The sequence below is a fragment of the Suillus bovinus genome (assembly GCF_016758785.1).
Source record: "Suillus bovinus strain UH-Sbo-P2 chromosome Unknown EDB93scaffold_61, whole genome shotgun sequence".
Classification (NCBI taxonomy): Eukaryota; Fungi; Basidiomycota; class Agaricomycetes; order Boletales; family Suillaceae; genus Suillus; species Suillus bovinus.
This window is the reverse complement of record NW_024542117.1, coordinates 92,321-119,712: the sequence shown is the minus strand read 5'-3', so window position 1 is coordinate 119,712 and position 27,392 is coordinate 92,321. Positions and strand designations below refer to the sequence as shown.

Genomic DNA, 27,392 nt, shown 5'->3' with positions numbered 1-27,392 from the left:
TCACGATAGGTGGTCGAGTAGGTGGCGGGACAACAGGTGGTGTCTCAGGCTTACCGTGGATGGTTGCATACATATCTCGCCACGCCAGCACTGATATACCGGTCATCATCGAAGGTTGACAATATATGGCTATCGAGCTTCTGAACCTTGGGCTTTCGTTTCCCGGGTATCTGAGTATGATTGACTTTGATTGGCTTTTGTTTTGTAGAACTCGAGTCCGAGACAAGGACTGGCAACTTTATAGTTTGCCATCAGTAAGTCTATTTTATTGGACGGAAAAATAAGATTTAACTCACAGCTTTTCCCGCGGCAAGAATGAGGCCTCTCGCAGCTTCGAGAGTGTCGTCAACCCATTTCTCCAGGATAACATCACCCGGAAATTTCTTTGTCCATGTTTCAAAAACGTGGACTATGGCCTCCATCTCTGGGCCTCGTTCAACAAGTTTCAGGCCATCAACTCGACTGCCCAACCTGACTTCTAGCTCTCGATTGATGGCAGCAGCCTCACCAATGTCCGCAGCCCATTCAGCATCTGGGCTGAAGTTCGAGAATTTATACTTCGACTCCTTGGGAATAGGTATGTCTGCTGGCAATGCTGCAAGACAGAGTCGTAGTTCAGCTAGTTGATCCTTGAGATGTTGTTGCATTTAGCTTTGCGATGGGGAGGACAATATTTACAATATTTCTGCGACTCGAACTTCACAATTCTTCGGATTCTCGGTGATCGTCCGAATCGGCAACCAAATCAACTTATATATTTTGACTATGACGAGCCAGCGTGTTCAGAAATTAAGCTTTTTGCACTGGTCCAGCCGAAACCAGCCGAACTGAACCAGGACCCAAATTCACACAAATTGACACCCCGTTTTGGAGGGTCTGAAATTCACCCTGTCATTCACGGTAAATTAGCAAGGCAAATCAGCTGGGCAAATCAGCCCACCCCAAATTCCCTGACGCCTAATTCGCTCATGCGATAGACCAACCAGCCATGTGGTTTGTTCAGAGAGGTGTACAAGACCCGCGTCGAAGACTACCTGCGGTATTGGCATGGTGTTTTAAATGAAGAAAGCCGCTCCCTGCCAATTCGAAGATTACTCAGACCCAGAGACGATGATGTATTTAGGCCGTTACATCGAAGGCGCCCACTTTGCTACGTTTTACAAATGCCCCTATTGCAAGAAGCTATGCTCGAGGATCGGTTCTTTGGCTCGGCATTCGAAAGGGAACAGATCATTGCTTGCTATCAGGCCTACGCTGAGCATGGAGAGTACCGCTTCTGTTGCCAAGAGATGATCAGGTCGGTTCTTGGGTATGTTCTTGCTCAGAAAGCAACCTGCTGGTAGAAATATGTACGTCCCCTTTGCACTGTAGCTGTCACTGCTGCTGACTTTTTCTAGTGTTGTCTCCTTGAAACACTTCTCTCTACGCTAAACGACACTCGTTTTAATTCATCACCGACATTCCTTTTGAATATTTCCTCTTGTCAACTCTCTGTTCTTGTTTAGCGCATCTTCTATATGCTTGTTGGGTCACTATTGGTGCACGCTGGACGTGGTTATTGCCTCGGTATATTTTCTATATGCTTATTGGATTTCATGGGACAGAGATCGGAAATTGCTATCATCGTACTTCTCCATTGAGCTAAGAGTTTTTCATCGTATTTGTTATGGGCGAAACATCACACTGTGTCGCATCCGTGTATGCCCTGACCCTGCCCACTGGTATGGTGCCTCCTTGGAAAATCCAATGGAATAGGGAAATCGGTCGAAATTCATTTCAGTGTCAGATATCATGTCAATTTGGCATATGCAACTGTGTATGTTCGTGCGGCGTAGCCCTAGATACCCCACAGTCGTTCGTTCGTATCATCAAGTATACATGATGGTGCAGAAAAAACGGGAGAAAAACAGTCGCAACGTGAACGAAAGCGGCAATTGCCCCAGCATAAACCCGAGTGGCCAGGGGGTGATATGACGGCCAAGAACCGCGTGAGATTTCAGATATTTGAGGTGCTGGTTAACCTTGTCCCCCTCATTCTCGTCTGCGAGTCTACCTTGTTCGAGGCAAGGGAGCACGGATAGGATGATGATTTAAATGATGGAAGCAACAGCTTCGTTCTACGATAGAGAAGCCCACGTAGAGAGGGTGACTCGGTTTCAGCATCGATATCGCACCATCGGTGTGTCATTGCAGGGAGCCCAAGTGGGGACACGGTCGAAGCCTGTCGAATGAAATGGTAGTGGACGGAACTGGTGATTTACCAAGGTCGTGTAGCGAATACGCGGCCAACTCCACATGGGTCGTTGTCAAGGTAGATGGGGTGATTTCAAATACAGGCAAAAGGTTCGCAGCTAGGAATTGTATGGTTTGCTGTCAAAGAGTTGTCTGAGGGCTCTTCATCCGAGTCATCGTCTGAATCAAGATGATATAGTCAAGGGTATCAAGTGCATAAAAAGCTGCTTAGGCTGTGCCGAAGGCACATTGGACATGCATCTCGAGAGGAGAATTCTTCATGTTGCAAGGCTATGATAGTGTATGAAATCATGTGTATATAGAAATTGCACAATGGTGGCATTGAAGAAAGGTGCGAATTTGAGATTCGCCACTGCCAATCTCAATTTGAGAAGCGTGGGGAGGTTGAAAAGGTGGATCCTTGTTTCCCATCATAACCCAAATGTCTCAGCTGCGTGCATGAATGGATAATTCAGCCAGCAAGAATAACTCGTCCGCTGTGAGATCCTCAGCATCGCCGATCCTAAGACCTCCACAACGTGTACCGATGGATTTCAAAATGTAGCATATTGGACAGGAAGAGGTGCGGATATATGTCATTGGGGGCATGGGCCTGTCATCGCGTCTCTGTGAGGAAAACTGTGAGGAGGCAAGAGTGTCTGTCAGATGATATATCGATTGAGCAGAGACGGGCGGTATAACACAGGAGTTGACGGGCTTCATGCTCAGATAATGGTTCGAGGCCTTCAGACCAGTAGGGCTGTATTAGATGTTCGGTGAGTTGATGCACTGAATATCGTGATTAGTCTGCACTAACCTCTGCGCCCTTACAACACGAGTGGATGTGGCCTCGTTACATAGCCTAGCAATGGTTCTAACTCGTTTATGTTAGACCACGGTAAATCGATCGCAGGCTCGTTGAAGGTATTGCATGTCGTTGCAAGCGATACAAAAGATTGTCGAAAGGATGATCTCGCAATTTTAAAGTGTCCAGGATGACTTCGAGGACAAGTACTAAGCCTGATGCGTCGATATCAGTTGCGTGAAATCGCGGATGGTGTTTGGTTCCAGACTGAATGGAGTTATGGCTTGCCGGAGGCCACCCTGAGAAGGAAGATTCGAGGAAAATGTCCAGGTGCCGGGTAATGAAGCCTGTCGGAATACCTCGGCACCATGCGCCCAGCTGAGCGGTCGCGTTGTTCGCTTCCTCTATTCATTTTTCTTCCTCTCCACCACGACACCGAGTCCGTCGTCCATTACATTCCTCACTCGCTCGATCAAATTTCGTTATACCCACCAGCCTCTCCCTTTTAATTCGTCGCACCGTAGTCTTCTAGCGTTTTAATTAGTCACACATCTTACAATCTTATCTGTCAATTCAATTTTTACCGTTCCAGAGATACTCATGAGTCAATGATTGACACGATCGAATTCGTAAGCAGTCACGGTGTCCCGCCCTCCCAGCGGCTCCACCTGCTTGCGTCCTTCCCGAGCTAACGCTCGGCCCAACCCAACCTAATAGATCGTGTCACCGTCTCTAAAGCCAGTCGAAGCTGGAGACTTGAAGAAGACTTTTTGGCCGGAGTGGTGGGTATTCGGCGGTTGAGGCTGTGCGCCGGGGCTCGGCGTGCATCATGGGTTCTATACGGCGACGTTACGGAAGAGCTTCTATGCGTCGGATATTGTAGATGTGGGAGAGTTTTGATCGGAGGAGTCGAGAGGAGTATGACAGATTGCGGCTGGGTAAGCCAGAGGCCGGCTTTGATGGCAAGATGCTGTAGGAAGACTGCGAAAGCTGCGGATTCAGAGAGGCATTTCAAAATTCAGCTAATGGCGCCCGAAGCACTTGATGGAGGGGGGGAAGGAGTGAACGAACTTACTACATAGCGCAGGTACTTATATGTACCGATCATCAGCGTGGCAATCACATCAGTCTAGAAGGTGCTCGGCCTTAAGTGTTTGGCTACTAAGTTCTTGTGTGGATTTGCGGTGCAGATTTGAGTTGCGTCGTAAAAGTCATGACATTTATGATGGTATTGGTAGTGACACAGTGCTCGAGGAAACTTACATTTTGACGCCAGTAAAATTACGTTCTGAAGGTACGGATCGGTCTAGGCTGGGTTTGTTGCAAGAGGTAAGATGTCGTGTGCTAGTAGGTCAATATGCAGGCGATGTTATTGACATGACCTGTAAATGATATCGGGGCCGAGTATCTGATGCGGGGATGTAAAAGGCTGGTCAAGTGCTGAAAACAAATCACATGAGAGGATACTTGTTGGGTCTTATCGAAATTAAAGTCACGCGTTTGTATCCGCGGTAATTGCCGAGAGAAGCGTACCTGACCGATCCGATCTGCACGTGTATTAGATCACGATCGGGGTGATTCATTTGTGTCGCTTCGCCTCCAAGTTGCTTTCTTTTTGCTCCCACTACATCCTCGACTTGCTTCATCCTTGTCCACGGCGACTAAGACAAAGACAAAGACAAAGACTAAGACGAAGACTACTCCTACGACAATTAAGACAACGATAACGACAACGACGACATAGTACAATGAACGTCTCTGATCTACTTCAAGATTCACCTAGTCAGCATAGAAAACGTCCAACAAGTACGAGCACGAGCTCTTCTTCACCTGTACCTCAACAGATCGTCAAGTCGAATTCAGTTTCACCCCAAGCAAATGCAGCTCAACCTCGTCCTACACTTCCACCAACCCCAAATCCGAATGCCCAGTACCCTGCACCGCCATCTTACTATTCACCTTCCCCTTTCGTACCACAACGTATCACACCGAGGCAACCCCCCGAACAACCGATGGCTAGTCTACAACACCCTCACCCTCACACTCATAATTCCTGGGGTCCTCGTTCATCTTCGGGGTCCTCCACTCTTCTATCCGCGACTACCAGAGCGCCATTACCCGTTGGTCTGTTCTTCTTTTCTTTTCATCTTCATGTAAACACTCATTTTCATTCCTTCAATGAAATCTATAGAAAGAAGTCCAGTAGTTCAACGACAAAACGTAATCAACCCCGTATCTACTGCTCCAGGTTCGTCTTTCTCCACACACATATCACAACCCTAACCCCCCAATAGCACCCTCCCATTCACCCCAAAACCAATCTCAACCCCCCAAACAATCACTCGAAAAACGTCCTCCTCCAAACTTGAACCCCAATCTCAATCCCAGTCCAAATCTAAACCCAAATCTCAACTTTCGTGACCGCGAGACTATGCGAGACCGCGATGGCCCTCTCCGCGACCTTGCCCGTGAACAAGGTCTCCACATTCGTGACCCTATATTGTTACCAAGGGATAGAGACTTGTTACCAAGGGATAGAGACCCTGCCTTATTACCCAGAGAGCGCGATCCTGCCTTGCTTCCCAGAGATCCAAGTCTGCTGCCGCGTGAGAGGGACATCCGTGATCCCACTCTCCTCCCAAGAGAACGTGATGGCCCTAGAGAACGCGAGTCAGGTTTACAGCGCGATGCCGTTCTACTCCCCAGAGAACGTGACACTCCTTTACTCCCCAGAGAAAGAGACCCACGAGACCCATTGCTCACCCGAGACAGAGATCCCCATTTCCCACGCGAGCGAGACCCTCTGCTGCGCGAGCCGCTCATACTTGCCAGAGAACCTCTTGCACGTGAGAGGGAAAGAGACCCTCTTCTCCAACGCTATCGAGATGAGCGGGAGAGAGATATGGATGTGATACGTGCCGTTGCTCGAGAGAGGGAACATGACATGGAGAGGCGAGAGATGGGCATGGACAGGAGGGAGCCATTGGTTTTGGATAGACGGGACCCAGCTATGGAAAGGCGTGACCCGCCCATGGACAGACGTGACCCAGCTATGGAAAGGCGTGACCCAGCTATGGAAAGACGTGACCCCGTTATGGACAGGCGTGAGCCAGTTATGGACAGACGCGATCCACCTATCGACAGACGTGATCCACTCATTGACAGACGTGATCCACCCATGGACAGACGTGAACCTCTCGCCAAAGATAGACGCGACTCGCACGCCCACCCCATGGAACGCCTAGACCGCCCTCGCCCGCCCTCCGAACGTGGTCCCGTCCCCGCAGGCCCTGGCGTCCTGCAGCTCCACCCCGGCCCTATCCATCCCCATCCGCACACGCATGCGCCGCAGCTAGATCGTGAAAGGGAAAGGGAAAGAGAGCGTGAACGCGAAAGAGAACGCTCTCATGCTGTCGTCCCCCCTCTGGACCGTGAGCGCGAGATGACTATCCACAGAGATCGAGAAGCGTTGCGTGAGAGAGGGGAGAGGGAGCTTTCGCAGCAGCAGCAACGGGATCGTGACCGAGAAAGGGAACGCACAGGAGACATGCAACGAGATAAACCCAGCACTGGTGAACGAGAGAGGATGGGACCTAATCCTAACCCTGGAGCGGGGCCAGGACCCAGCAGCCATCGTGCATCTCCACTCTCCCGCCCCCCCTACGTACCAGCGAACACCCACACCCACTCATCGCCTCACGCACATAATACTCACGGACACACACCGAGCCATGGGCATGTGCACATCCCACCACCACATAATGCTCATAGCCAGACGCAGGGTCGCGGGCGGATGCTGCCTGGCCAAGGACAGTTCCAGGCGTTGCCTCCTCCGCATCCGCATTCACATGAGTGGGATAGGGAGCTTGCACAAGGCCAGAGAGTGGAGAGGGAGCGCGTAGATCTAAGGCTTCCTGGTCCTGAGAGAGAAAGGCACCGGGACAGAGATAGGGAGAGAGAGCAAAGAGAACGCTTACCTCCTGATCAACGGTTGAGCGAACGTCCGGGTCCTGGGGAGATCCTACAGTTAAGAGATCCAGCGCTTTTGGTGAGGGATCGAGAGAACAGTGGCGTTGGTATTGGGGGGAGTATTGGGGTTGGGGGGAGGGAGCAGCGGGGTGAATTTGTGAGAGAGCGGGAGAGGACGGGGGAGAGAGAACATGAGCAGAAGGTGTTGTCAGATCGAGAGAGGGAGCTGAGGGGTGTTGAACAGCCTGATCGACGTGCTGGACGTCGTACGCATCCACATTCGCAGGCTCCGACTCAGGCGCACTCGCGGATGCCGTCTCCCATGGCTGAAGAGAGGGAGAGAGCGATGATGGAACGAGAACGGGAACGCGAGCGTGAGCACTTTGAGCGTGAGAGGATGGAGAGAGAGAGATTGGAGAGGGAGCACCTTGAGCGCGAGTACATGGAACGAGAACATGAGCGAGGGATGAGTATGAGTATCGCCGAGCGGGAAAGGATGGAGCGCGAACACCTTGAACGCTTGGAACGACAGCAGCATCTGGACGCCCTTGAGCGTGAGCGCTTTGAGGCTCGCGAACGCGAACACGAACTCATTTCGCGCGAACACATCGAAGCTCGTGAGCGTGCAGAGCGCTTAAACCTTGAGGCAATAGAGCGCGAACGCGCTGAACGTGAAGCCTTCGAACGCCTTCCCACCCCGCAGGAACTTGCCCTGCTCCTGCAATCCCGCATGGAGCGCCCGCATATTAGCCTTGGCTCGTGGGTGCTCCCTGCATTGCCATTCCCCTGGTTTTTTGGAGAGCACATGCCTTGCATGAAGCAAGGAGATGATGCACAGGAGATTGGAAAAGATGGCTTGGCTGTCCCTCCGGAAGTACGCCTCACTGTCCTCATTCCGTCTTCCTTCCTTCCTGCCTCCAGGCCACACAAGCTGCGGTTATGGGGTGGAGGATTATTGCCCCCTCCGCCAATACAATTCTGGCCAGTACATACGAACTTGAGTAACGCAGCAGGAAACGGTTCTGGCCCATCTGGATCAAGTGCTACGCCCAACCCCTCAGGATCTGTCGCAAGGACCGCACCAAACCCTGCACCACCTACCTACCATCCAATGCACGCCCCCCGCCGACGTGTCTACACTGACGACTCAAACGTTCTCGCATGCGCCGTGCACGCTGGTCTTCTGACATGGAGTGCTGTCTCCCGCGCAAAACAAGAAAACAAAGACATCAAAGTTGTGCTTGGAGTCGTACCTACCGTATCAAGTTATGGAGGCAGCGTTGGGAGCGAGGCAAACCACGTAGATCCTCCTGTAGTTGGAGGTATCGGACCAGCAAATGGTACACCCTCGAACGGCGTCACACCCGCTGTATCAGCATCGAATGGAATCACACCTAGCACCTCGCAGTCTTCTGCTTCGCAACCTGGGAGCAATGGTACTCGTGGTGTTGCTGGAGCCACGGCGCTTGATGGTATGGGTTATGCTGGTGGTGTTTGGGCGAGTCGGTTCGTGGGTGGATGGGGGGAGGCGTTTTATGGCCATCCGAGCGCGGGGTATTGTGCTGCGAGTGTGACTGATACTGCGAGTGGGGATGCGAGACAGAGGAGTTTTGAAGAAGAAGCGGAGGACGATGGGAGGGGGGTTGTTAGTGCTGGTTGGGGGTGGGGGCATGATGGGAGCGCGATTGAGGTTGTACATGTTGAGGTTGTTGAGGTGGGTGTTCTGTTTCGTTTCGTTTCGTCTTTCTCTTTTATACAATTTTTTTTTTTCATTCGTATTATTGCTTCTGTTGGTATACATTACTGATGAGGATTATCTTACAGAAGGGCTCTGCGCGAGGTCCTGGGCTGGGGCGACGCAACAGGTCGCAAAGGTTGCAAGAATATGCGTCGCGTCGTGCGGCTTTGGCCCTTGCTCCTGTAACATCTGCCTCGCCACCACCACGTACACACTTATTTGCTGACGTTACGAACGGCCGCAAACGACACCGGTTGGCCTTCGACAATATCGACGTGAATGGGAAAACGAAGGTCGACCCCGAGAATCTAGAAGAGCTCCAGAAGATGCACGCGCGGACGCTGATGTTTGGTGACTCAGGGATGGGTGCTGGGTGAGTTTTATTTTTTTTCCCATTCTTTTTTGGGCACAGAGCGGGTGTTGACTGAATGTTCATTTTAGATTCAAATACACTCCAATTCTTCTTGCATGTGCGCTCTTCCCCCATCTTGCAGATCCTGCTGTACGTGCATCTTTACCTCGAAAGCGGCGGAAGATCGCGCATGCACAGGACCCACCTGCAGAGGCAGGCGACGTGCGAATGGACATAGATGATGCCGGGGAAGAGGCTGGTAACGAAGGACGTGCAGTGGTTCTCGAGAGTGACAAAGAGACATACCTTGTTGCTCCTGGGCCTAGCCCGAGTGAAGGATTCGTGCTCTCTATCCTCCTATCTACACCTTCCACAGACGGGAAGATTATGGACGTTGTCGAGGAACCTGCGAACGATAAGAACACGGTAACAACAGCGTCTACGCCAAAAATAACACCTTCCGCTTCGAGTACTGGTGAAAACACGACCACCACCTCCGATGCGCCAAAAGATGACCAAAAAACCCCAGTACCAGACCCAGTCCGAGATCCACCTCCACCTCATCCCATATCTGCTTTGCCGCCTTCAGACAAGACAGTGCCTCAAAGCAGTCGTACGAAGGTCGTCCGAAGCAACCTCCAGGATACGGATTTCAAGTTTGAGCAAGATTATGTCGTTGTGTGTGGACAGGGTGAGGATGTGAGGGTGAGAGTAATGCGGTGGAGATGGTATTTATAATAATACTTGGAGGATTTTGTTGCGCTTACTATTAGGCCTGGAATTAATATTACTTGTGGACTCGCCAAAGTCATGGTGACACTCAGGCTCCTTCCCACCCGCTAGTTCGAGTGTGGAGGGGAACGGATTGGAAGATGGCTAATTTGATGCATTCAAGACGGTAACGAGTCGTAAAAATGACAAGTTCCAACGCGCCCGCGCGCAGGCAGATGTAGACTAGACCGGAATTTCGAAGTCGCAAACTTTCTGCGAAGTAGCATCGCGAAGGAATGAATAATACTATCAGATCCGATTCACTCGAATGCATCTATGATAACTGCGATCTTTGCTGAGTAGCTTGAACATCACCCGAACCATAATCGGACCCCTCAAGGCCTGGCATCTGATGCCCGAGCGTCACCAATTACTACTTTTAGTAGTACTTAATCGAGTTTAACTTTATTTACACCAGGGTAATTGGACGAGCGTGCTCGTCCTCCTGAATCCTGGGTTTAGGGCTGATGCTCGGTGCATCGCATCCTGTGTTCAGTCCCTCTGCCTCCTTTGGCTGATGCCCGGTGCATCGCATGTGACAAATATGCCTCGTGCAACTCTCGTTGCCACCTCCTTTAGTGGAGCCAGCGGTCTATGCCTAGCGAGACTGGCATCCTTTGCCTCTTCTCACTCGAATTACTCGTCATGTCACTAGCAAGTTTTGCGCACCCTCCCTTTTCTCCCACCCATTTTACTACTTGTATGCGTTCTACATTAGGTACGGTCTCGGGTTTGGATCTGTTTGTATCCGAATTCATGGGGTTTCTTTCAGCTCAATTTGTGTGACTTTCCACAGCATTTTCAATCCTAGATTCTGATTCAAACCTTGAAAGTGACGCTGAAGCGTGGTGATTTAAATCTCGCTCCAGGGATCAGCTTTAATTTACGTCTCTATTTTTTTTCTCTCTTTTGTCATTGTTTAACGTTTATTGTCCGTTGGGGCGAAGCCTTATGTTAGACAATACCTACAGTACGTCTGACTCGTAGTGTTCACATCTCTTCTTGAAGGCACACTTCAGCCAGGAAGACCTATCGCACTATCTTTCGAAGTGGGGCGATTTGAACAAGATCAAAGCTATGTATGATTGGTATTATTAGCTAAGTGCATCAACCAGGAACATTGAGAATTGGCCCGATACCAGTGCCGTCTCTCGTTCATGCCGAAAATAGTAAGTTCGATTTTTTTTGATCTCGCTAGAGGGTGCCAAACCCTTAAAAGGCTCGCTATAATATTCGCAGCCCATCTCCGCAATGCATTCCACCACAGAAAACCTACCTTGTGCTTCAAACGAGTCATGTTTGCCTCTCATCGCTACTCCACTGAGTCCACTCCAAGATACGAGTGCGACACCCTCTACTCATGTTGATGGTGCTCCGCTGCTAAGTCTCGCACAACCACCGAACCCAAGAAGTTGCGTTATCATCATACAGAACAACTACATTGCGGAGGGGGGGACCATCAACATACTTTCAAGTCACTGCAACGGTTCTAGTAAGTTCTTCGATCATCTAACTTACTGGGTACTCACCTCGTAAATAAGCCGCGACCAAGTTAGAACACGTCGGAATGGTTGCAGAGCCCACACCTTTGGACCCTCCATTGGTGACTCAGCCAGAGCCAGCAGCGCACGGTTGTGAAAGCATAGTGTTGAGCGGTAACACGTTCGGCGAGTGCGTCATGATAAATATAGGATCGCCAAATTGCACTGGAGCTGGTAGGTTCTCGAGTTCATCTGAAAGAAATTTAGCTGAAGACTGATTGCGTCAGTTAAACAAACCGCTCTCGCGTCCTGAGATGACCGCAACAGTTAGGGGGGAGTTTATTGCAATTTTTCTTGAAATGTATTCACCTGTATATACATGTATGACAAGATGTAGTTCACTGGCGATTTTAAAAGAAAAGTTAGGACGAACTGTACGCACCTAAGCTTAGCGCTCCTGGTCATTTCGACTCATTTGCCTTCCCAAAGGTAATAATGAGCTCGCAATAAAGAGGTAACTATTCACAGGAAGAGCACCAACTTTTAGATGCCGATGATCGTCGGTCCCTCGGAATGTTCCGTGCTTCCTATGGAAGAAAAGTGGATTTCGACTCGACTGCCATTCGAAGGATATGTACATTATGTATCATATCGTGGCATGTCACATATACAGAGCCCATAAAGGAACGATAAGAACACGATACCGATCTGATTCACTTGCTCTTCTGCACACGGGAGTGATTTTTTCGAATACTTGTCTTGCTAAGGCAGCACGCACTGGCAGGTGCATCTTTAGCCTTTGCAACCTTTTTCAATCGGGTGCTGGCTTCTCCCGCGACAGGTGGGTCTGGCTGTGTGAATTTTTTCAAAGAAAAGAAGATCGATTCCTGACACCTGTGTGCCCTTTAGTAGGTAGGTTCAAAGTTCAAATTACTTAGTAATAGCAGGATCCGAACTTGACCTCAGGACCCCCAAGAAGGCTTCTTGCATAAAGCTGTCCAGTCCGAGGCCTATGCGTTATGCGTTATGCATATCACCGGCGTCCCACGCCCACCTGAAGTCGGACTCGCACCAAACAGTATTCTAGGAGAAAGGATTCCAGCCCGTACCTTTGTTCTAGTACTAAGTAGCTGAGTCGGCCGTCTTATATCACAGTGCTATATACTTGCTCATTTGGATGCATGGACTCAGCGATAATTTATAATGCCGCAGTACCGACTCGCGCTTCACGTTCACGTTACGGATCAAGAACCGTTGGGTACACGCACACCTTGACCCTGCAGACGCCAGTGGCTGGTCTCCAATAGAAACACCGCAAAATTTATTAATTTGGAGCTCTCTTATCAGATCTCTTTTCCCATGCCTCAAGTTTGTATCAAGCCAGGACGCGAGCATTTCATGAGAAGCACCGTACGACTCCGAGTCGGAGTACATTTAAGTGAACATGGAACAAAATATGGTGAGCATTCAAGTTGATGCCTAACAAATCTGAGTCTTCATCAGGGCTGAAGGATTCGCGAGTGTGGGTGCTATTTGAACAAATTACCTAGGCTGAATCATTGTGAATACGTTGTTGCTACCATATCGACCTCGCGTTATTTGCAATTGAAGCTACTTGGAGGTTAGTGTTCCGTGCAAGTTCCGCGTGTCATTAGTCTCATCTCAATATTTTTCCATCACACGATAAGCAATGGATTCCTATTTCAAAATACACCACCGAATAATCAAAAGAAGAAGAGATGCAAATTAAACTTATTGCTGTACTTCACGTGTTGATGTTGACTCACAGATTCAGTGGCGTAGCCTGTTTGATGCGGAAGTGCCTGTTAGAAAAGGACCTGAAGGGTAAGAATGGGATGGAAAAAGAAGTTATTTTGCAAGTCGCTATGGAACGCCATGTTTCAAATCAAGGTGGTGGCGATTACGAGCACCGCCAAGCCACACAGCACATCCTGATTTTTTTAAGAAATAATTGACCGTCAATATTTCTACATATGCATACAGGTGGGCGCAAAATACAAGACTAGTACATTCAACATCAGCCCTTATTCCATTCCGCTAGACGTTCAAGACGCAAGAGCGATTTGTTTGACTGATGCCAATCGACTGTAAGTTGAGTTTCTTTCATACGAACTAAACGACCTACCAGCTCCAGTACAATTTGGCGATCCTATGTTTATCATGACGCACTCGCCAAATGTGTTGCCGCTCAATACTATACTTTCATGACCATGTGTAGGTTCTGCCTGCATCGCTGACGGAGGCTCCAAGGGCGTGGGCTCTGCAGTTGCGGTAACGTGTTCTAACTTGGTGACGGCTGTTTATGTTGTGAGGTGAGTCTTGTCATTCAGACATACAAAGAACTTACTGGAACCGTTGCAGTGACTTGAAAATATATTGATGGTTCCCCCTTCCGCAATATAATTGCTCTGTATCATCATGATACAGTTGTTTGGTGGGTTTTGGGATGACTGTTCGACGCTTGGTAGCGGAGTGCCATTAGTTATGGAATTATGACCAGGTAATGAGATTGGCGTTGCATTGGCATCTTGCAGTGGCACGATGGCAAGAGGCAAATATAACTCTGTTGAAGCACGAGGTGAATATGCTTCAGTGGAAGTAGTCATTGCAGAGATGAGGGGGGAGGAGGGGTGGTGGTACAATCAGGATGGAGTGCGCCTTTTGATCTGTTTTCAATGATAAATATTGACGTTACGGCTCGATTACACTGATCATCATCATCCATGTGTATTTCCATATGGCAAACTGATAAGCAAAATCAATTAATATTGATGAATTTCATGCCACGGAGCCTAACAGTCAACCAAAGTCAGATTCATCCTTCGTGCGGGAGAATGGTTACACTCATGGAGCAATGCATAAGTGCTGGCTAGCCGCTGTTACAAACAGTTTCACGATACAGGCCCCCTGAAGCTACCTATAAGGTCTGTCCGTCTGGAACTCCCAAAACGGCCCTCACGTGGTGTGACTTTGCAATTTCTCCGGGTTCACAAACTTCGAGAGTTCGAAACTTCGAATTCGGCGACATGTGTTTGTCGCACGAGATTTTCAGGAAGCAGACAGACCTATGGGGTAGCTTCAGGTGGCCTTTCAGGCCGAGCGCCACACATTGCGATCACCTTTTTTTTTATGAAAGAGGGAAGCGGCAGCTGGTGCGCCACCTGTTGGCATCCGAAGCGCCAGAGTCGAAGAAGACCGAGAGACCCGATGGACAGGCACAAGATGACGAGTAGGAAATGACAAGTAGCAGGTACGAGCGCAAGTCATTGGTCGAGGGAGGTCGGGAACAGAAGGAACAGGGAGTACCTGTTGACGTCGGGACCGAAATGGTCCAAAGTAAATTTTCACCTTCAAAATAATCCAGAGCGCTTACCGTATTAATACCAGCGCCCAAACGTTACGAGCGTCTCAGTTCTTTCCAGAAACTGAGACGTGAGTCTATACCTTTATCGTTATTGTTACACCTAACTGACTCAGCGTAGTTATTCTTACCTGTTAGGTACACGCTTCGTCAATAAGAGTTCTTTCCAGAAACTGAGACTTATTCTTACCTGTTAGATCGTTTCTATCCCGCTCTACCTCTAATCTCTAGACCACCAACTGAATAAAGGGAGACAACTCAGTGAGACCATTACTATTCTCGGAACTGTGAGGAAAGGTCACCGCTTCTTCTGTAATTATGAAAGGTTTACTATTGACATGCTATGTCTGTGTACTTCTAGCCTTGAGCCAGCTAGGTTTAGTATATATGCTGTGATTTCCGAGATTCATCAAGTCGCAGGAAACGGGGAGGTGACATATTTAGACTGGCTGTGTCACAATCCTGAGGGTTCACGGTACCATCTCTCAGCATTAATGACCCTGCATACGGCCGCGCGCACTTACCGGCCCCACTTTCTAGACGGAAATGAATTTGGTGCGTGATGCCAGAAACGTTTTGCGGAGTGCACTATATACGGAGTGATGTGTAACCTGTTAGCTCATTCCGAAATAGATCGGCTCTCTATATTTCAAAAACCATGTTAACATTCGACTGACGTTATTTAGTAAAGGTTGGACCCCGCAAAATTTGCTGGAGAAAGGTACGAATATTTTTTATGTATTGTCGTCTTCATTGTCCTAATTATTGTTGTCCTACTATCATTGGGCTAGAGTTGCAAAATGCCTCATAGCACACGCAACAACACATATTAAGCCATCTACTGTTAGACATAGGACCTTCTAACATATAATCACAGCACAGTATTTTTGTTTTATAAAAATAAAGATGAGGAACGTGTACGGCTTCAAATCTATCATTCAAAGTTGCCTTTTTTCACGTAGAACAGTCAGGTGAAAGCAAAAATCGCAACCAAAAGATGATTTTTTTCTTCTACATACACTTTACAACTATGCTCACCTTCTGAGAATTTTTTCAGTGAGAACGAAGCACAGTTGCTGCTGTTATCGACGATGCAAGCATTGATGTCAGAGAATGATCAAGCGCGACAGCTTGGAACGGAGAACTAATTTTGAGTGCGGCAGAGTGCGGCAGTGTACACCTGCGAAACTTTCAGGCGCCCCAATTTTCTAAATTCGAATCTTGCAATGCACCGTTTGCCGTGTCGGAGTTCAGTTTTGCAAAACCGATGCTGTGACATGGTGTGACACCTGTGCCAACTCGCCCATGAGAATTTTGCAACTCTCTACTGTCTCTAACATTTGCGTCGGCATCCCTCTGGCAGCATCATTTGAACACATTTTGTTCTTTTGTAAATTGGAGCTCTGCCATGACACACATAACTACATGTTCGTATAATTATTTTGTCTTAATGTGTAGCAAAAAACGAGATATGAAAATGTGGTGGTCAGATCTTGCAACTCTGGCCCGTTGAACGATAGTATGTAAATAACAAAATACTGTGAAGGAGGCTACATTACACACCCAAGTTTTGTGGGAGAGGGTGGTGGGACGATGACTCATGAGGAAGCCAAATTGGTGTATGTTGCCGGGCTTCGAAGCAGAATTCCGAGCAGCGGAGAGTTGTTAATTAACGTTACGTTGCGCGGGCAAGTGGCTGGAGTCCTGCCCAGGTATGTAATTGATGCGTTTCACGGACTGCATTCCCCACCCTGTTTGAAAGCCGATCTACTTCGGAATGCTAACAGGGCACCACAACGATAATGACCTCGATGAACTCGCCAACGAAGATGATCTTGATGATGATTATCTGTCGGATTCTGATGCATTGCTCATGGCAACTCTCGAATATCAATCTCTCGCAGCATCTATCACTGGTGATGGTTCACGAGGCCGGCCATACAATCAGATTCCTCGGTGCAAGGACTTCTTTGCATGCTGCTCGCAAAGTCCTGATCGTGAATTTCGACATTATTTTCGGTGTGTCTAGTGTAGTTTTGCGAATTGATGATTTTTCGTGAACTTCAAATTAAATCAGAGTCGGTCGAGACACGTCCGACAGGCTGGTTGCAAAACTAGCAGATAATCCAATTTTTACTTCGACTGGAACCAAACCACAGCGACACGTGAAGTATCAGCTTGGGTGTTTTCTTTTTCGTCATCCGGGTGACAGGCGAACTCTGATGGGCTGAGCCCGCGAACTGAGCCCAAGAATTGAGCAGCCCTAGTAAAGTATGCTCGGGTAGACAGTCATTATATATGAAGAAACGCAAAGGCACAGAATCGTGATCCTCCAACAACTGTATTCGTGGTGTACTATACGCACAACCCTCGCAGGCGCCTTGCACTTGGTGTTCTGGACTCATGGTGTTTTGCACTCACAGATGATCCCACACTTTTGTTTGAAAGACGCAACAGTCGGAAAGGAGGCCATTGTATCATTGTCAGACCCATGCATCTAAGCGAACGCATCTTTAGTCATCGTGTCAGCGATCTTCGCATGACTGGCGGCTGCCCGAGAACACCGCTGGCGATCGTGTTGTATAGTGGAAGATGATCTTCCTGCAAAAGGCGAAAAAAGCCAAAGACACTTGAAACTTTCAGAGATCGGCATCAAGAATGCACGCACAAAACATCACGCAGATCATCTTTGCGCTGACTGAGACGCCAAGGAATGGCATGCAGCTCAAAAATAGTTCTTTGGGAAAAAAAGAAAATTTTCCATCAGAACATGCACAGAAGTATCAACGCAACAGAAGACGCCAGCTGATGGTAGACTGATCGGAACGATAAAACACTGCGCTAAACTGCATGAAACTCAAAGTTCTCGCGTAGAACGTAACTGTTTATCTCGATAACTCGTCGTCCCGGGGAATATGAACGACAGAAACTATGAGAATTTTTGCAAATGTATTTGAGCATGAAACAAGAATGAAAAATGATGGAAGGAACGAAGCGTGCTTGTACAATCGGATAAGGCACGCACAAGTACTGACTAGGACTTCCGAATGTACACATCCTGACATGTTGAGACGAATTTTCGATTGAGACAAACAACCTGGTAGCGCAGAGAGAAAGAAATACGCGACGTCGATGAATGATTAATGATCAATGATGTCCTATCACAATCCTTAGCATCACGATTTAACGTTTTGTGACATGGCTGGCGTGACAAACCACGACCTTGGGGAATTCTAGCCGTGCAAGCAATTCTAAATTTCTCAGTGCTCAGCGCTGAGCCAGCCCTCTCATTGACAAAGTCTTACTTCCATGATTCCGGCAATAGGTCTCTAAAATGGACCAATCCGTCCTTGTTTATTCATTCACTGCTCTGGCCGTATTGTTACCATGTGTGAGTAATAATTTCAACGTCGACGTCTGGTCTTTCGTTTTTGTATGATGAGCACCCACTTCATCCTTGTTCTTCGAGCCATGGGCCGTCTCGAGAGACGTTGCGCCACGACGAGGACGACAAATACTGGGTCAGGGAATCATTTCCCTCTTGCCTGACTATCTTCTCCATGCCAATCCGCTCTAGCATTTTCGCTAATCATCACTAGCTCTATCTAGCTCTCATCTTGCTTTCGCCTCCCCCAATAATAACCCGACCCTCAGAAAAGACATACCGCTCACAAAAATCCCTCAAAGATCCTCTCAGCCTCCCATCTCTCGCCGATGCAGGCTCCATTGATCTCAGCGTCATCATTCCCGCATACAACGAGACAGCCCGTCTTCCGTCCATGCTCGAAACGACACTTGATCACCTAAACTCTGCTTCCATCCGCCACACGCGCACATACGAGCTCATCATCATTGACGACGGTTCAAAAGATGACACGTCCGCCCTCGCGCTAAAATTGGCACAGCAACACCTCAACAGCGATATTCGGGTTGTCACCCTCGAAAAGAACCTTGGCAAGGGTGGTGCGGTACGTCATGGAATGCTACATGCACGCGGAAACAGGTTGTTGATGGTGGATGCGGATGGTGCGAGTCGCTTTGAGGACTTGGAGCTGCTGTGGAGGAAGATGGACGAACTGGGGCCGAAGAATGAGCCGACGGTGGTCGTCGGCAGTCGAGCGCACCTCGTCAAGACCGAAGCTGTGGTCAAGGTGTGCCTTTTCTCAGTCGTGACATGACTGGCTTCTCAGACCGCTCTTCGTTAGCGCTCTGTACTCCGCAACATTCTCATGTACGGCTTGCACACCATCCTACGTATAGTGGGTGTGGGGCATATTCGTGACACCCAGTGCGGATTCAAACTATTCTCGCGCTGCGCTGCACAGAAGATTTTTCCTGCACAGCATCTTGCCACTTGGATATTCGACGTTGAGCTACTCTTGCTTGCGAAGCAGCTGGGTATACCTGTTGCAGAAGTCTCCGTACAATGGCATGAGGTGGCGGGGAGCAAACTGAATGTTGTCAAGGACTCGCTACAAATGCTTAGGGACCTGCTCGTTCTCCGCGCTAACCAGCTCACTGGACGATGGAAAGTAACACCATGATGATATACCAGAGCCATACCAGTCATAGAAAAGTAGATTGTTGATGCGCATGGCGAATGTGCTCTCACCAGCTCTGCAGGCACAACTTGGAATATATCATGACTGTACATAGAGCAACATTGATTATTGTAATTATAGCATCACATGTGCCATCGTGAGCGGTTTATATGCATGCTCTGGAGATTAAGCTGGAATATTAGAACCGACGAGCGTGCGCAATGATTTGGGTATAGCACGGCAAATCCGAACAATAGTGCTTACGAGCAAAGTGGATAGTCCCACTAGTGTCTTTCTACAGGCGGCGCTGAAAAGTCAAGCGCATGTATGTACAATTGGGAGGATAAATTCTAGTCAATCGATTCTAATAAGTCAACTACCGACTTAGTGCACATACAATCTTGCTAAGAGCAAAATTGATCGTCTGCTAAATTGGATGAATGCGCGTTGTCCATAGAGCCAGTCTTTGCTCGACACGACGGCTTCAATCACAAGGGCCCTCGAGCACATCATAGGAGTAACCGATGTCATGGTGGCGATTTGGCTGGAAAAAGAGCGAGAGAAGAACGAATACAGTCAACGTAGCGAGCTTCACAATGTAGGCTAATCCTACATCTCATAGTATGTATGACACAAGAACCTGGAAGAACGAATACGAGCCACCCTACGAGAGCAACCATCTCGAGAAAGATAAAGAAAAGTACTGGCGTATAGTCGATGGTCATCACTGGCTCGCGGAACGATGCTCTAGGTTCCAGACTTGTTGGAATTTGAAGATAAGATGTAAGAACCGTAGCCTGATCGTACATCTTTTCTTAAAATTCCAACATTAGCTCCAAGACGTCTGAAAAGATCTGGAGACTATAGCTGAATGCCGTCGATAGATTAGATCTGAAAAAATCACATCATGATTGAGACATGTACCCGTTCTAAGAGGTGGAATGACTTCGGAAACAGCCTGGATGTGACGGTAACACTTCGAGAGAGACGGGCGAGACAGAATGTGGAATTAGAGAAAGACAGGAATGAAGGGGTCAACAGTAGAATCTAGATCAGGAAAGGGCCCCCGCGTACAATTGGGTATTACTTCCCACGGCTATCGTTTAATTCCATGCCAACTCCGAGTTGACTCCGAGTCATCACCTCGGTAAGGAGTCAACCAAGAATAACTCATCGGAGGTGTCTAGCAAGCAGCCTCAGGGTTTATACCGTCATAATCGCCTGAGAAACCGTGATTAAGAGCATCTACTTGAGGGAGTTTAGATTCCAGAGTGGTAGCCCGCATTGGCTAGCTTCCAAGCGAGTCTGTTTCTAGAGGTACGTTTGGCAGTGACTATGCATAGGAGTGTCCTTTGTGCGCCTTTATGATATCGTGCACCATATATTATGGTTCGTTCATGTATCAATGTTCACCGTTTATTTGTCAACTTTCCTCTCTGTTTGCAGTCTTCACTCGTGACGATGTTTCTCAAGCATCCGCCATACACAAATTATCTCTATCTCACAACAAGACAAATGTTTTCTCTTCTTTAGGTTAGCGTTTTCCAAAAATACCCTCTGGTAAAGCACGCTAGTTGTCATCATGATGATTCTTCTATAAAATAGGGCCCCCGTATTGCCCTGGTACATTCCCAAGCCCTCCAGGTTGTTCTCGCCATGGCTTCAACAGGCATTCCGCTAGATACTGCTACTATAATTTCAACATCGCTGGAAGGCATCTTATATGGCGAGTATCACCATGAGCATTCGTTCCATTACATGCCCGTTAAGCTAGGGTTCTTCAGGCTTTTCAGTTCTCATGTTTATGGGTACCATGTGGGCATCGACCCGCTACAAACGTGATGCAAATCGCCCGATCGCTTTGGCAGCAATCCTGCTGTTGATATTCAGTACTGCAGTGAGCCCCTCGCCTCTCACACCTGATGCCACTTGCTGAATTCGTCCCAGCACTTGATCGTAGATATTATTCGTCTCCAAGATGGATTTGTCAAGTATCGCGACTTTCCTGGTGGACCAGTGGCGTTTTTCCAAGACATCAGCCAACCAACGTTTGTGACAAAGAACCTAATATACGCCTTGCAAACTATGATCGGCGATGGGGTAGTGGTGGGTTCTATTTTATTTGCCGGTTCATAACCCTCTGGGATTAAAAAGTGCCTTGTATCATAAAAGATTTATCGCTGTTATGTCGTTTGGCAATCCGGTTGGGTAATCATCCTGCCAAGCATGCTGTGGTGCGGCTCCGCAGGTCAGTTCGCTACCGTGTGGGAGATTGTCTGTGCTGATTTTCCGTCGAAGTGGCTGCTTTAATCGCGCCTTACTACGCTTCGCAGGCAACTGGCGGAAACGTTTACACCAATCAGACTGCACAATGGGTCACGGCGTTGTTTGCCTTGACACTTTCAACTAATCTGATAAGTTCAGGAAAGCGTGTTTCCCCGTGAACGTGATGTCGACAGCTCATAACGATCTGAATTTATGCAGGATTACTTGTGTATCGCATCTGGACGATGGAACGCAGGATTTCTCGAAATCGCGCCACGAATGCCACCATGATGCCTGTCGTGCACGTGCTTATAGATGCCGCTATCATGTACTCTGCAGCCCTAGTGACCATACTAATATGTTTCGTCTGCGCGAACAACGCCCAGTATATCATGTTGGATATGGTAAGTATAACCGTCAACGCCCGTTACGAGGTCAATTTTACTGAACATCAATCAAGATCATGCCAATCATCTCTATTGCCTTCTATATGGTGTTGATTCGTCTTACACCCTGGAAAACTACTCCAAACTTCCTCCCGATGGCTTATAGCGCGGGAATTGACGAGAAGGAAAGAAGGAATTTGGAGCAATGCTCTATGAAGTCCCCTCAGACCTATGTGTCCCAGTGGGCACAGAATGACGGTATATAGTAAAATGGGACTGAAGCATGGGTTCGACGGAAGCTTGCGATGTATCCGAAGGGTAACGGCTTTACCTCTTTTCAGGTTCCAGATGTAGTCATCTCTAGCTCCATGCAAACTCGTGCAAATTTTTGTCCTTGGACAAGGCCGCACATATGTAAACACCTTCATAACATCTGACAGGTTCGCTGTTCGTCGTGCAGTCTCTAAATACAGTTCCGATGTACTCAGAACTATAACTATTACCGTACAATCAGCAATTCAACCATTTTCCATTTAAATTGCTTTCAGACTTCCAATCTCATTGCCTCGCAGCCAAATTTCAGCGTTCATGCGGGAGTCAACAAATACAGATAACAAAATCTAACATGATAAATATTGTGCGACCCTATACACCAAAAATCCAACATAAGAGAACAAAGGTCGTTCAGGGCAGATGAGAATGTTATAAGCAAGGACGACAAACAAGCCCATCGGCATTGAGGTCGTCAAAGTTCATAATCTTTGTCGCCGCTCGTCTGCTATCGTCAACATTTTCACCAGGCTAGATTCAAAGACAGGTTTTGTCAAGATGCTGATGGAAATTAAGTTGAATTTTGAACGTCGTGTACTAGGGGAGCCGTGACATACTGGTCTGCGCCCGCGTCGAAGTATTCTTTTTGGTCATCGATGAGTGCATTACCTGCTTCAGTGTCAGAATACTTGAGGGCACAATTCAACTGCAGCACTGACCGGTAATTCCAACGACGAAATCAGCCCTACCCATTTCTCGAAGTTTGGAGACCACCTCCAAACCAGACATAATGGGCATCTGGTTGTCAAGAAAGATGGCATCATATGTATAACCACTCTCCGTCTCTTTACCATTCTGGTCTTTTTCACTGTCATGATCGAAGACCGTGGGATTAGGTCCATGTTCGGTCTTTGAAGTCCCTGGATTGCCGATGATCATTTCCAATGCGATTTCACCATTCTCAGCAGTCGAAACGTTGCATCCTAATCTTGTCAGCATTCGAGACATGACGGTACGAGTAAGGCGGTCATCGTCAACCACTAAAACAATTATAGGCGGATCGAAACAAGCAATAGACCCTTTGCGGTTCAAGGGCAACGGTAGGGACCCCGATAATTGCGAAACTAGTGACGATTTTCGAACTGGTGGATCTAGGCGAGTTGAAGTAGATGAAATAGGTGGTAGTGGGGTAACATCAAGCCTCTTTAGCGAATCCGCGACTGTAGGGGAACTGTTAACTGTGTATTTCCCCATTCGAGAGAATATAGCGCTACCGGGGTTCTCGTCAAACACATCGACAGGTGGAGTGGGTGGTGGTGGACCAAGCTGGGTGTCCGACGAGAGCTTGCTGATATTCCGAGTAAACCTGTAAGTCTCAGAGCTATTAACTGTATTTGGTAAATTCAACTGCACCAAGCCCCCTAATGTCGAATGTTTACTTTACACGATGACCACAGAGTATGCATGATACTGACCTTCGTCCATCATAGTGTGCATAATGTTCGTCGAGACTGCCTGCGTCGGGGTAATGCTTGTTAGTAGATCCACTGATAGTGGCCCGGCTAGCTGAAAGGTGCGCTGTTTCTCGCGCAGAGTTGACTCCGCGTCTGGTTCATCGACAACTTTAACTCCGACACCCAGCGCTTTTGCAAAACACGTACATAAACAATGAAATTCGGGATGAACAACCTAGATGACTTACGCAGCTCGACCCAAAACGTCGACCCATGACCGACTTTAGAACGCAGGCCTAGCCGACCGCCGCTCAGCCTCACGATCTGGCGGACAAGGGCCAGGCCGAGACCAGTGCCCTTTCCGCCTTGTTGTCTACCTTGCTCCGTCTGATTGAATGCGGCTAAAAAAGAAAAGTGAGCGTCTCGCAACGAATTCGCGAGACGATCACTCACAAAACAGCTTGCCCTGCGCCACCTCCCTAGGTGGAATTCCATGTCCTGTATCGCTGACTTCAATCCGCACAACGATTTGCTTCAGTGGGCCCTTCTTTGTTGAAAATTCCACGACTTGTCCCCCGCTCGTCGTCGGATCATATAGTGGATCAAAATCATCAGCGGGGGCGCAGAGTACCTCCTCTATCGTGCCTTCGTCTATATCAATCTTTGGTCTTGGATTACCTGAAGGTTCTGGCGCGGAATATACAGGAGTTATCAGGCGTGTTGAACACGTTATTCTTCCTCCCGCAGGAGTAAATTTACAGGCGTTGCTAAAATGAAATGTTCAGGATAGTCTTAATGGAGTATAGATAGCTGCAGACCTTGCGAGATTGTTGATGATTTGTCGCAGCCTAGTAGCATCCCCAAGAACGATACCGTCTTCATTGTTATTCAGATAATTCTCAGATTCTGCCAAATCGTCGCCTGCGGCCTCGAAAGCGGCTTGTCGCGCAACCTTATCGACGGACTCATCAAGAGAAGTCACGAGTTCAAGGTTGCGGGCGTCTGTTGCCATGCGCAGTGGAATAAATAACGAACGCATAACAGCATGGAATTTGTAGGGTTTAGACAAGATCTCGAACCGACCACTATCCATGCGATTGCTAGGAGTGATGTCAGACACGGTTCCTAGGAGCGAGAGGGCTACTTAAACAAGTCAAGCATGTCATTGAGAACTGCTGAGCAATTAATTAGTTGCAGAAAATGAATGAAGATGGACTCACCCTTGGACATCATTACCAAGCTGCCCCCTAATGCCATGAATTCTATTTCTTGCGCTTTAGATACAGCGCACGATGCCTCCATATTCTGCACGGCAAGGACTAGACGCTCGATCAGCACTAGTTACCCTGTAACTGATAACACCTACGAGCTGTGTTCAAGGGCACTCGGACCTGTAAATTTCTGGTGAGCCAGGTAAGGGCAAGAAGATACTGTACTTATCATGGAAGACATATCTAACAACAAGTCAGTGAGCAAACTATGCAGGCATGCGAACATAATTCGTACGATGTAAGCCTCCTCTTAGAGTCCGCTTCTTTTCGCTCGTTAATTTGAGCCTTCTGGGTAGCCTTAAACTGGGTTTTGAGTTGCTCTCGGAGGATAAAGAGACGCCGTTCGGACTGTGAGGGTGAGAATCAAATCGATAGAACACTTGTTGCACCCACATTCTCGTGCATGTAATGCACAAACAAGAGAAATGTGTGATACAAAAGAAAATTAAGCATGTCTGGAACCTTTAGTGAGCTAACGGGGGAGGTTTAGAAACATTCAACGCACGCTTGGTCCACATTGGCTTATATGGCAAAATAAGAGTACTTGAGCTATGAGAAATCAGTATAGGCCTCGCAATATATAGACTCGTGCACATCTCACATAACCAGGAAAGTCAGTGCCCCCACCGTAGCGGCAATTCTATTCATCCTCATCCCGAATAGTGCTATGGTTTGTAATGCAGATGTATAACTAGAAGCAAGGATGAATAGTTTGAGCTCAAAGACCGAAATCACGCACTAGAATGTTCCTAAGAAATCCTTTGTTCCGCATGTATTATCTGCACTATAATACCCGCATACATATCTTTACCCAGTATTAGAGTCTTACTAAAGGGTATACCATTAAGGCTTACATTGTCACAATCTCATACAAACACCTCGGGGGAAGTCAAAACTATTATCCTTGCAGGCTATATATATGACGCTCACCATGACCATGTTGATATCATTAAGAGCAACTGGTAGGGTATTCGACAGTCGCGTGGGAAATCGAATACGACCAAGATGAGGAGAGGAATGGTATGCATAGGTATAAACTACAAAATAAAATGAACATTGCCAATATATGCAAACTAAATTTGTACTCACACCCCATATCCATAACTTATCAAGAATGGTGGTAGGCGTGTCAATGGTTGCTGCTCCAATGACCCAGTTGGCGATGAAAAATATGGCCGACCAAATTGCTAATAGCTAAGCAAAAAGTCAATTACGTAGCAGGGAAGTTCAGAAGGCACAGCACCTTTCTAATACACCAACGCTCCCCCTGATATCGTTCTTCCGTCTTTTCATCACTAAAACGAACATGAAAAAAATTATGCACTACTGGCCAAACCTCCCAGCGGAGAAGAACGAGAAATTGACGGAAGAAACTACCATCATCTGGGAACGCGGTACTTTCATGGCCGACGCTTGTACCAGCCCTTGCACCAACTTGAGCTGTATAGCTATCCCCTGAATTATCTGGAGCGTATTCGGAGTGGTCTAGCGAGTTCTTCACATCCTCTGTCCAATCTCGGTCCACGACAATTTCGTCAACTTCATCAACGTCAGTACCATCTTCTGTCCTTATCCGAACTTGACTGCTATCACGAACACTGTCCACGAGCGCGGAGGATAAGGACGGGGACTCGGTACCCATGCGCTTCATGAAACATTCCCAATACACGCGGAGACGACGTATGCGCGTTCTTTTAGTTTTTTGGCGGCCTGAATCCGCAGTACTAGCCTGGGCAACAGGAAGTGGCAAGCCCGTCAAGTCCTCGGGTTGACGGGTAAAGGGAGTAGATGCCGTATCGCCTATCTTTGCCTCAGCAAGTCGACGTTGGACACAATCACTGTTAAACTTGGACATAGCTGCAAGGCAAATGGCCCAGCAGCATGTGGAGGGGTGTATATGAGGTCGAACGTGGTTATCTGACGAATGGTTTGGAAAGTGCAACTGTAAGATATCCGAGGACACGAAATTGCATCGTGAGCTTACTATCTCCCCATTCAAGGCCCGCTCGGATAGGTATGAGCCTTCTTCTTCTTCTTTGGTGTCATCGTGGAAAGTCAACGTATGCATTGTATCAGTAGACAAGCGCGCGTGTGGTATGATAACATTGACAATGCTGCGGCCGCAGTGGGGAATAGACTATAATCATTCGTTGCGTATGTATCGTTTAGCTCTTCCGGAATATGGTCAACCATAGTACGTATGTGCTGCAAATTCGAACTACATACATTCTCGGGATGTATGTCGACGGCTCAGGCTAGCGGAAGCAAGTACGGCCAGTACGGCATGTGAACTCAAATAGCTCCGACATAGAACTGCCGCATTATAAACATGTCCGCGTCGCAACAACCTCAGACATTGGGTTCACTTGAATTCTCGTAAAAACGATCAAGAAAATACAAGGTGAAAATTAACATGTGTGGTAGCGGGAAGCAAGTAAATATTGGTGTTTCGTGAGCCGGCGGGAATATTCGCGC

At 47.9% G+C, this 27,392-nt stretch overlaps 10 protein-coding genes across 10 annotated transcripts; 7 read left to right on the top strand and 3 right to left on the bottom strand.

Annotated features, from left to right (window-relative positions):
• Positions 1 to 198: 198 nt before the first annotated feature.
• On the bottom strand, positions 199 to 720 carry EDB93DRAFT_759496 (uncharacterized protein). Its single transcript, XM_041457359.1, has one exon. The coding sequence runs from the start codon at positions 645 to 647 to the stop codon at positions 288 to 290; it is 360 nt and encodes a 119-aa protein (XP_041304427.1). The 5' UTR covers positions 648 to 720; the 3' UTR covers positions 199 to 287.
• Positions 721 to 1,163: 443 nt separating this feature from the next.
• On the top strand, positions 1,164 to 2,434 carry EDB93DRAFT_1302083 (uncharacterized protein; the record flags this gene model as incomplete). Its single annotated transcript, XM_041454699.1, has 3 exons — positions 1,164 to 1,309; positions 1,506 to 1,657; positions 1,891 to 2,434. The coding sequence occupies 3 exons, from the start codon at positions 1,164 to 1,166 to the stop codon at positions 2,079 to 2,081; spliced, it is 489 nt and encodes a 162-aa protein (XP_041304426.1). The 3' UTR covers positions 2,082 to 2,434.
• Positions 2,435 to 4,640: 2,206 nt separating this feature from the next.
• Positions 4,641 to 5,686, top strand: EDB93DRAFT_759365 (uncharacterized protein). Its single transcript, XM_041457357.1, has 2 exons — positions 4,641 to 5,285; positions 5,332 to 5,686. Exons 1-2 carry the CDS (start codon positions 4,786 to 4,788, stop codon positions 5,456 to 5,458), a joined length of 627 nt encoding a protein of 208 aa, XP_041304425.1. The 5' UTR covers positions 4,641 to 4,785; the 3' UTR covers positions 5,459 to 5,686.
• Positions 5,687 to 7,154: 1,468 nt separating this feature from the next.
• On the top strand, positions 7,155 to 10,003 carry EDB93DRAFT_1210740 (uncharacterized protein). The gene is made up of 3 exons (XM_041451037.1): positions 7,155 to 8,720; positions 8,831 to 9,117; positions 9,186 to 10,003. The coding sequence occupies exons 1-3, from the start codon at positions 7,317 to 7,319 to the stop codon at positions 9,832 to 9,834; spliced, it is 2,340 nt and encodes a 779-aa protein (XP_041304424.1). The 5' UTR covers positions 7,155 to 7,316; the 3' UTR covers positions 9,835 to 10,003.
• A 2,924-nt stretch (positions 10,004 to 12,927) lies between these two features.
• EDB93DRAFT_759277 (uncharacterized protein) lies at positions 12,928 to 13,516 on the top strand. The gene is made up of 3 exons (XM_041457356.1): positions 12,928 to 12,969; positions 13,037 to 13,352; positions 13,411 to 13,516. The coding sequence occupies exon 2, from the start codon at positions 13,088 to 13,090 to the stop codon at positions 13,322 to 13,324; it is 237 nt and encodes a 78-aa protein (XP_041304423.1). The 5' UTR covers positions 12,928 to 12,969; positions 13,037 to 13,087; the 3' UTR covers positions 13,325 to 13,352; positions 13,411 to 13,516.
• On the bottom strand, positions 13,370 to 14,185 carry EDB93DRAFT_759180 (uncharacterized protein). Its single transcript, XM_041457355.1, has 3 exons — positions 13,717 to 14,185; positions 13,495 to 13,665; positions 13,370 to 13,440 (listed from the first exon to the last, which is right to left on the bottom strand). The coding sequence occupies exons 1-3, from the start codon at positions 13,973 to 13,975 to the stop codon at positions 13,415 to 13,417; spliced, it is 456 nt and encodes a 151-aa protein (XP_041304422.1). The 5' UTR covers positions 13,976 to 14,185; the 3' UTR covers positions 13,370 to 13,414.
• Positions 14,186 to 16,446: 2,261 nt separating this feature from the next.
• EDB93DRAFT_759169 (uncharacterized protein) lies at positions 16,447 to 17,175 on the top strand. Its single transcript, XM_041457353.1, has 2 exons — positions 16,447 to 16,749; positions 16,808 to 17,175. Exons 1-2 carry the CDS (start codon positions 16,508 to 16,510, stop codon positions 16,959 to 16,961), a joined length of 396 nt encoding a protein of 131 aa, XP_041304421.1. The 5' UTR covers positions 16,447 to 16,507; the 3' UTR covers positions 16,962 to 17,175.
• A 761-nt stretch (positions 17,176 to 17,936) lies between these two features.
• EDB93DRAFT_1166964 (Alg5-prov protein) lies at positions 17,937 to 19,523 on the top strand. Its single transcript, XM_041450223.1, has 3 exons — positions 17,937 to 18,121; positions 18,330 to 18,881; positions 18,936 to 19,523. Exons 1-3 carry the CDS (start codon positions 18,065 to 18,067, stop codon positions 19,272 to 19,274), a joined length of 948 nt encoding a protein of 315 aa, XP_041304420.1. The 5' UTR covers positions 17,937 to 18,064; the 3' UTR covers positions 19,275 to 19,523.
• Positions 19,524 to 20,927: 1,404 nt separating this feature from the next.
• Positions 20,928 to 22,457, top strand: EDB93DRAFT_1231198 (uncharacterized protein; the record flags this gene model as incomplete). The annotated part of the gene is given in 8 exon segments (XM_041451287.1): positions 20,928 to 21,001; positions 21,015 to 21,019; positions 21,056 to 21,168; positions 21,219 to 21,377; positions 21,444 to 21,519; positions 21,570 to 21,701; positions 21,756 to 21,940; positions 21,997 to 22,457. The coding sequence occupies 8 exon segments, from the start codon at positions 20,928 to 20,930 to the stop codon at positions 22,186 to 22,188; spliced, it is 936 nt and encodes a 311-aa protein (XP_041304419.1). The 3' UTR covers positions 22,189 to 22,457.
• A 26-nt stretch (positions 22,458 to 22,483) lies between these two features.
• Positions 22,484 to 26,924, bottom strand: EDB93DRAFT_1166953 (Tco5, signal transduction HAMP domain histidine kinase). The gene is made up of 21 exons (XM_041450222.1): positions 26,161 to 26,924; positions 26,007 to 26,111; positions 25,848 to 25,954; positions 25,772 to 25,795; positions 25,657 to 25,722; positions 25,519 to 25,608; positions 25,423 to 25,466; positions 25,311 to 25,372; positions 25,153 to 25,265; positions 25,087 to 25,100; positions 25,013 to 25,039; positions 24,867 to 24,965; positions 24,797 to 24,818; positions 24,465 to 24,746; positions 24,100 to 24,413; positions 23,895 to 24,047; positions 23,668 to 23,835; positions 23,467 to 23,613; positions 22,912 to 23,412; positions 22,810 to 22,861; positions 22,484 to 22,753 (listed from the first exon to the last, which is right to left on the bottom strand). Exons 1-21 carry the CDS (start codon positions 26,770 to 26,772, stop codon positions 22,675 to 22,677), a joined length of 3,081 nt encoding a protein of 1,026 aa, XP_041304418.1. The 5' UTR covers positions 26,773 to 26,924; the 3' UTR covers positions 22,484 to 22,674.
• Between the last annotated feature and the right edge of the window lie 468 nt (positions 26,925 to 27,392).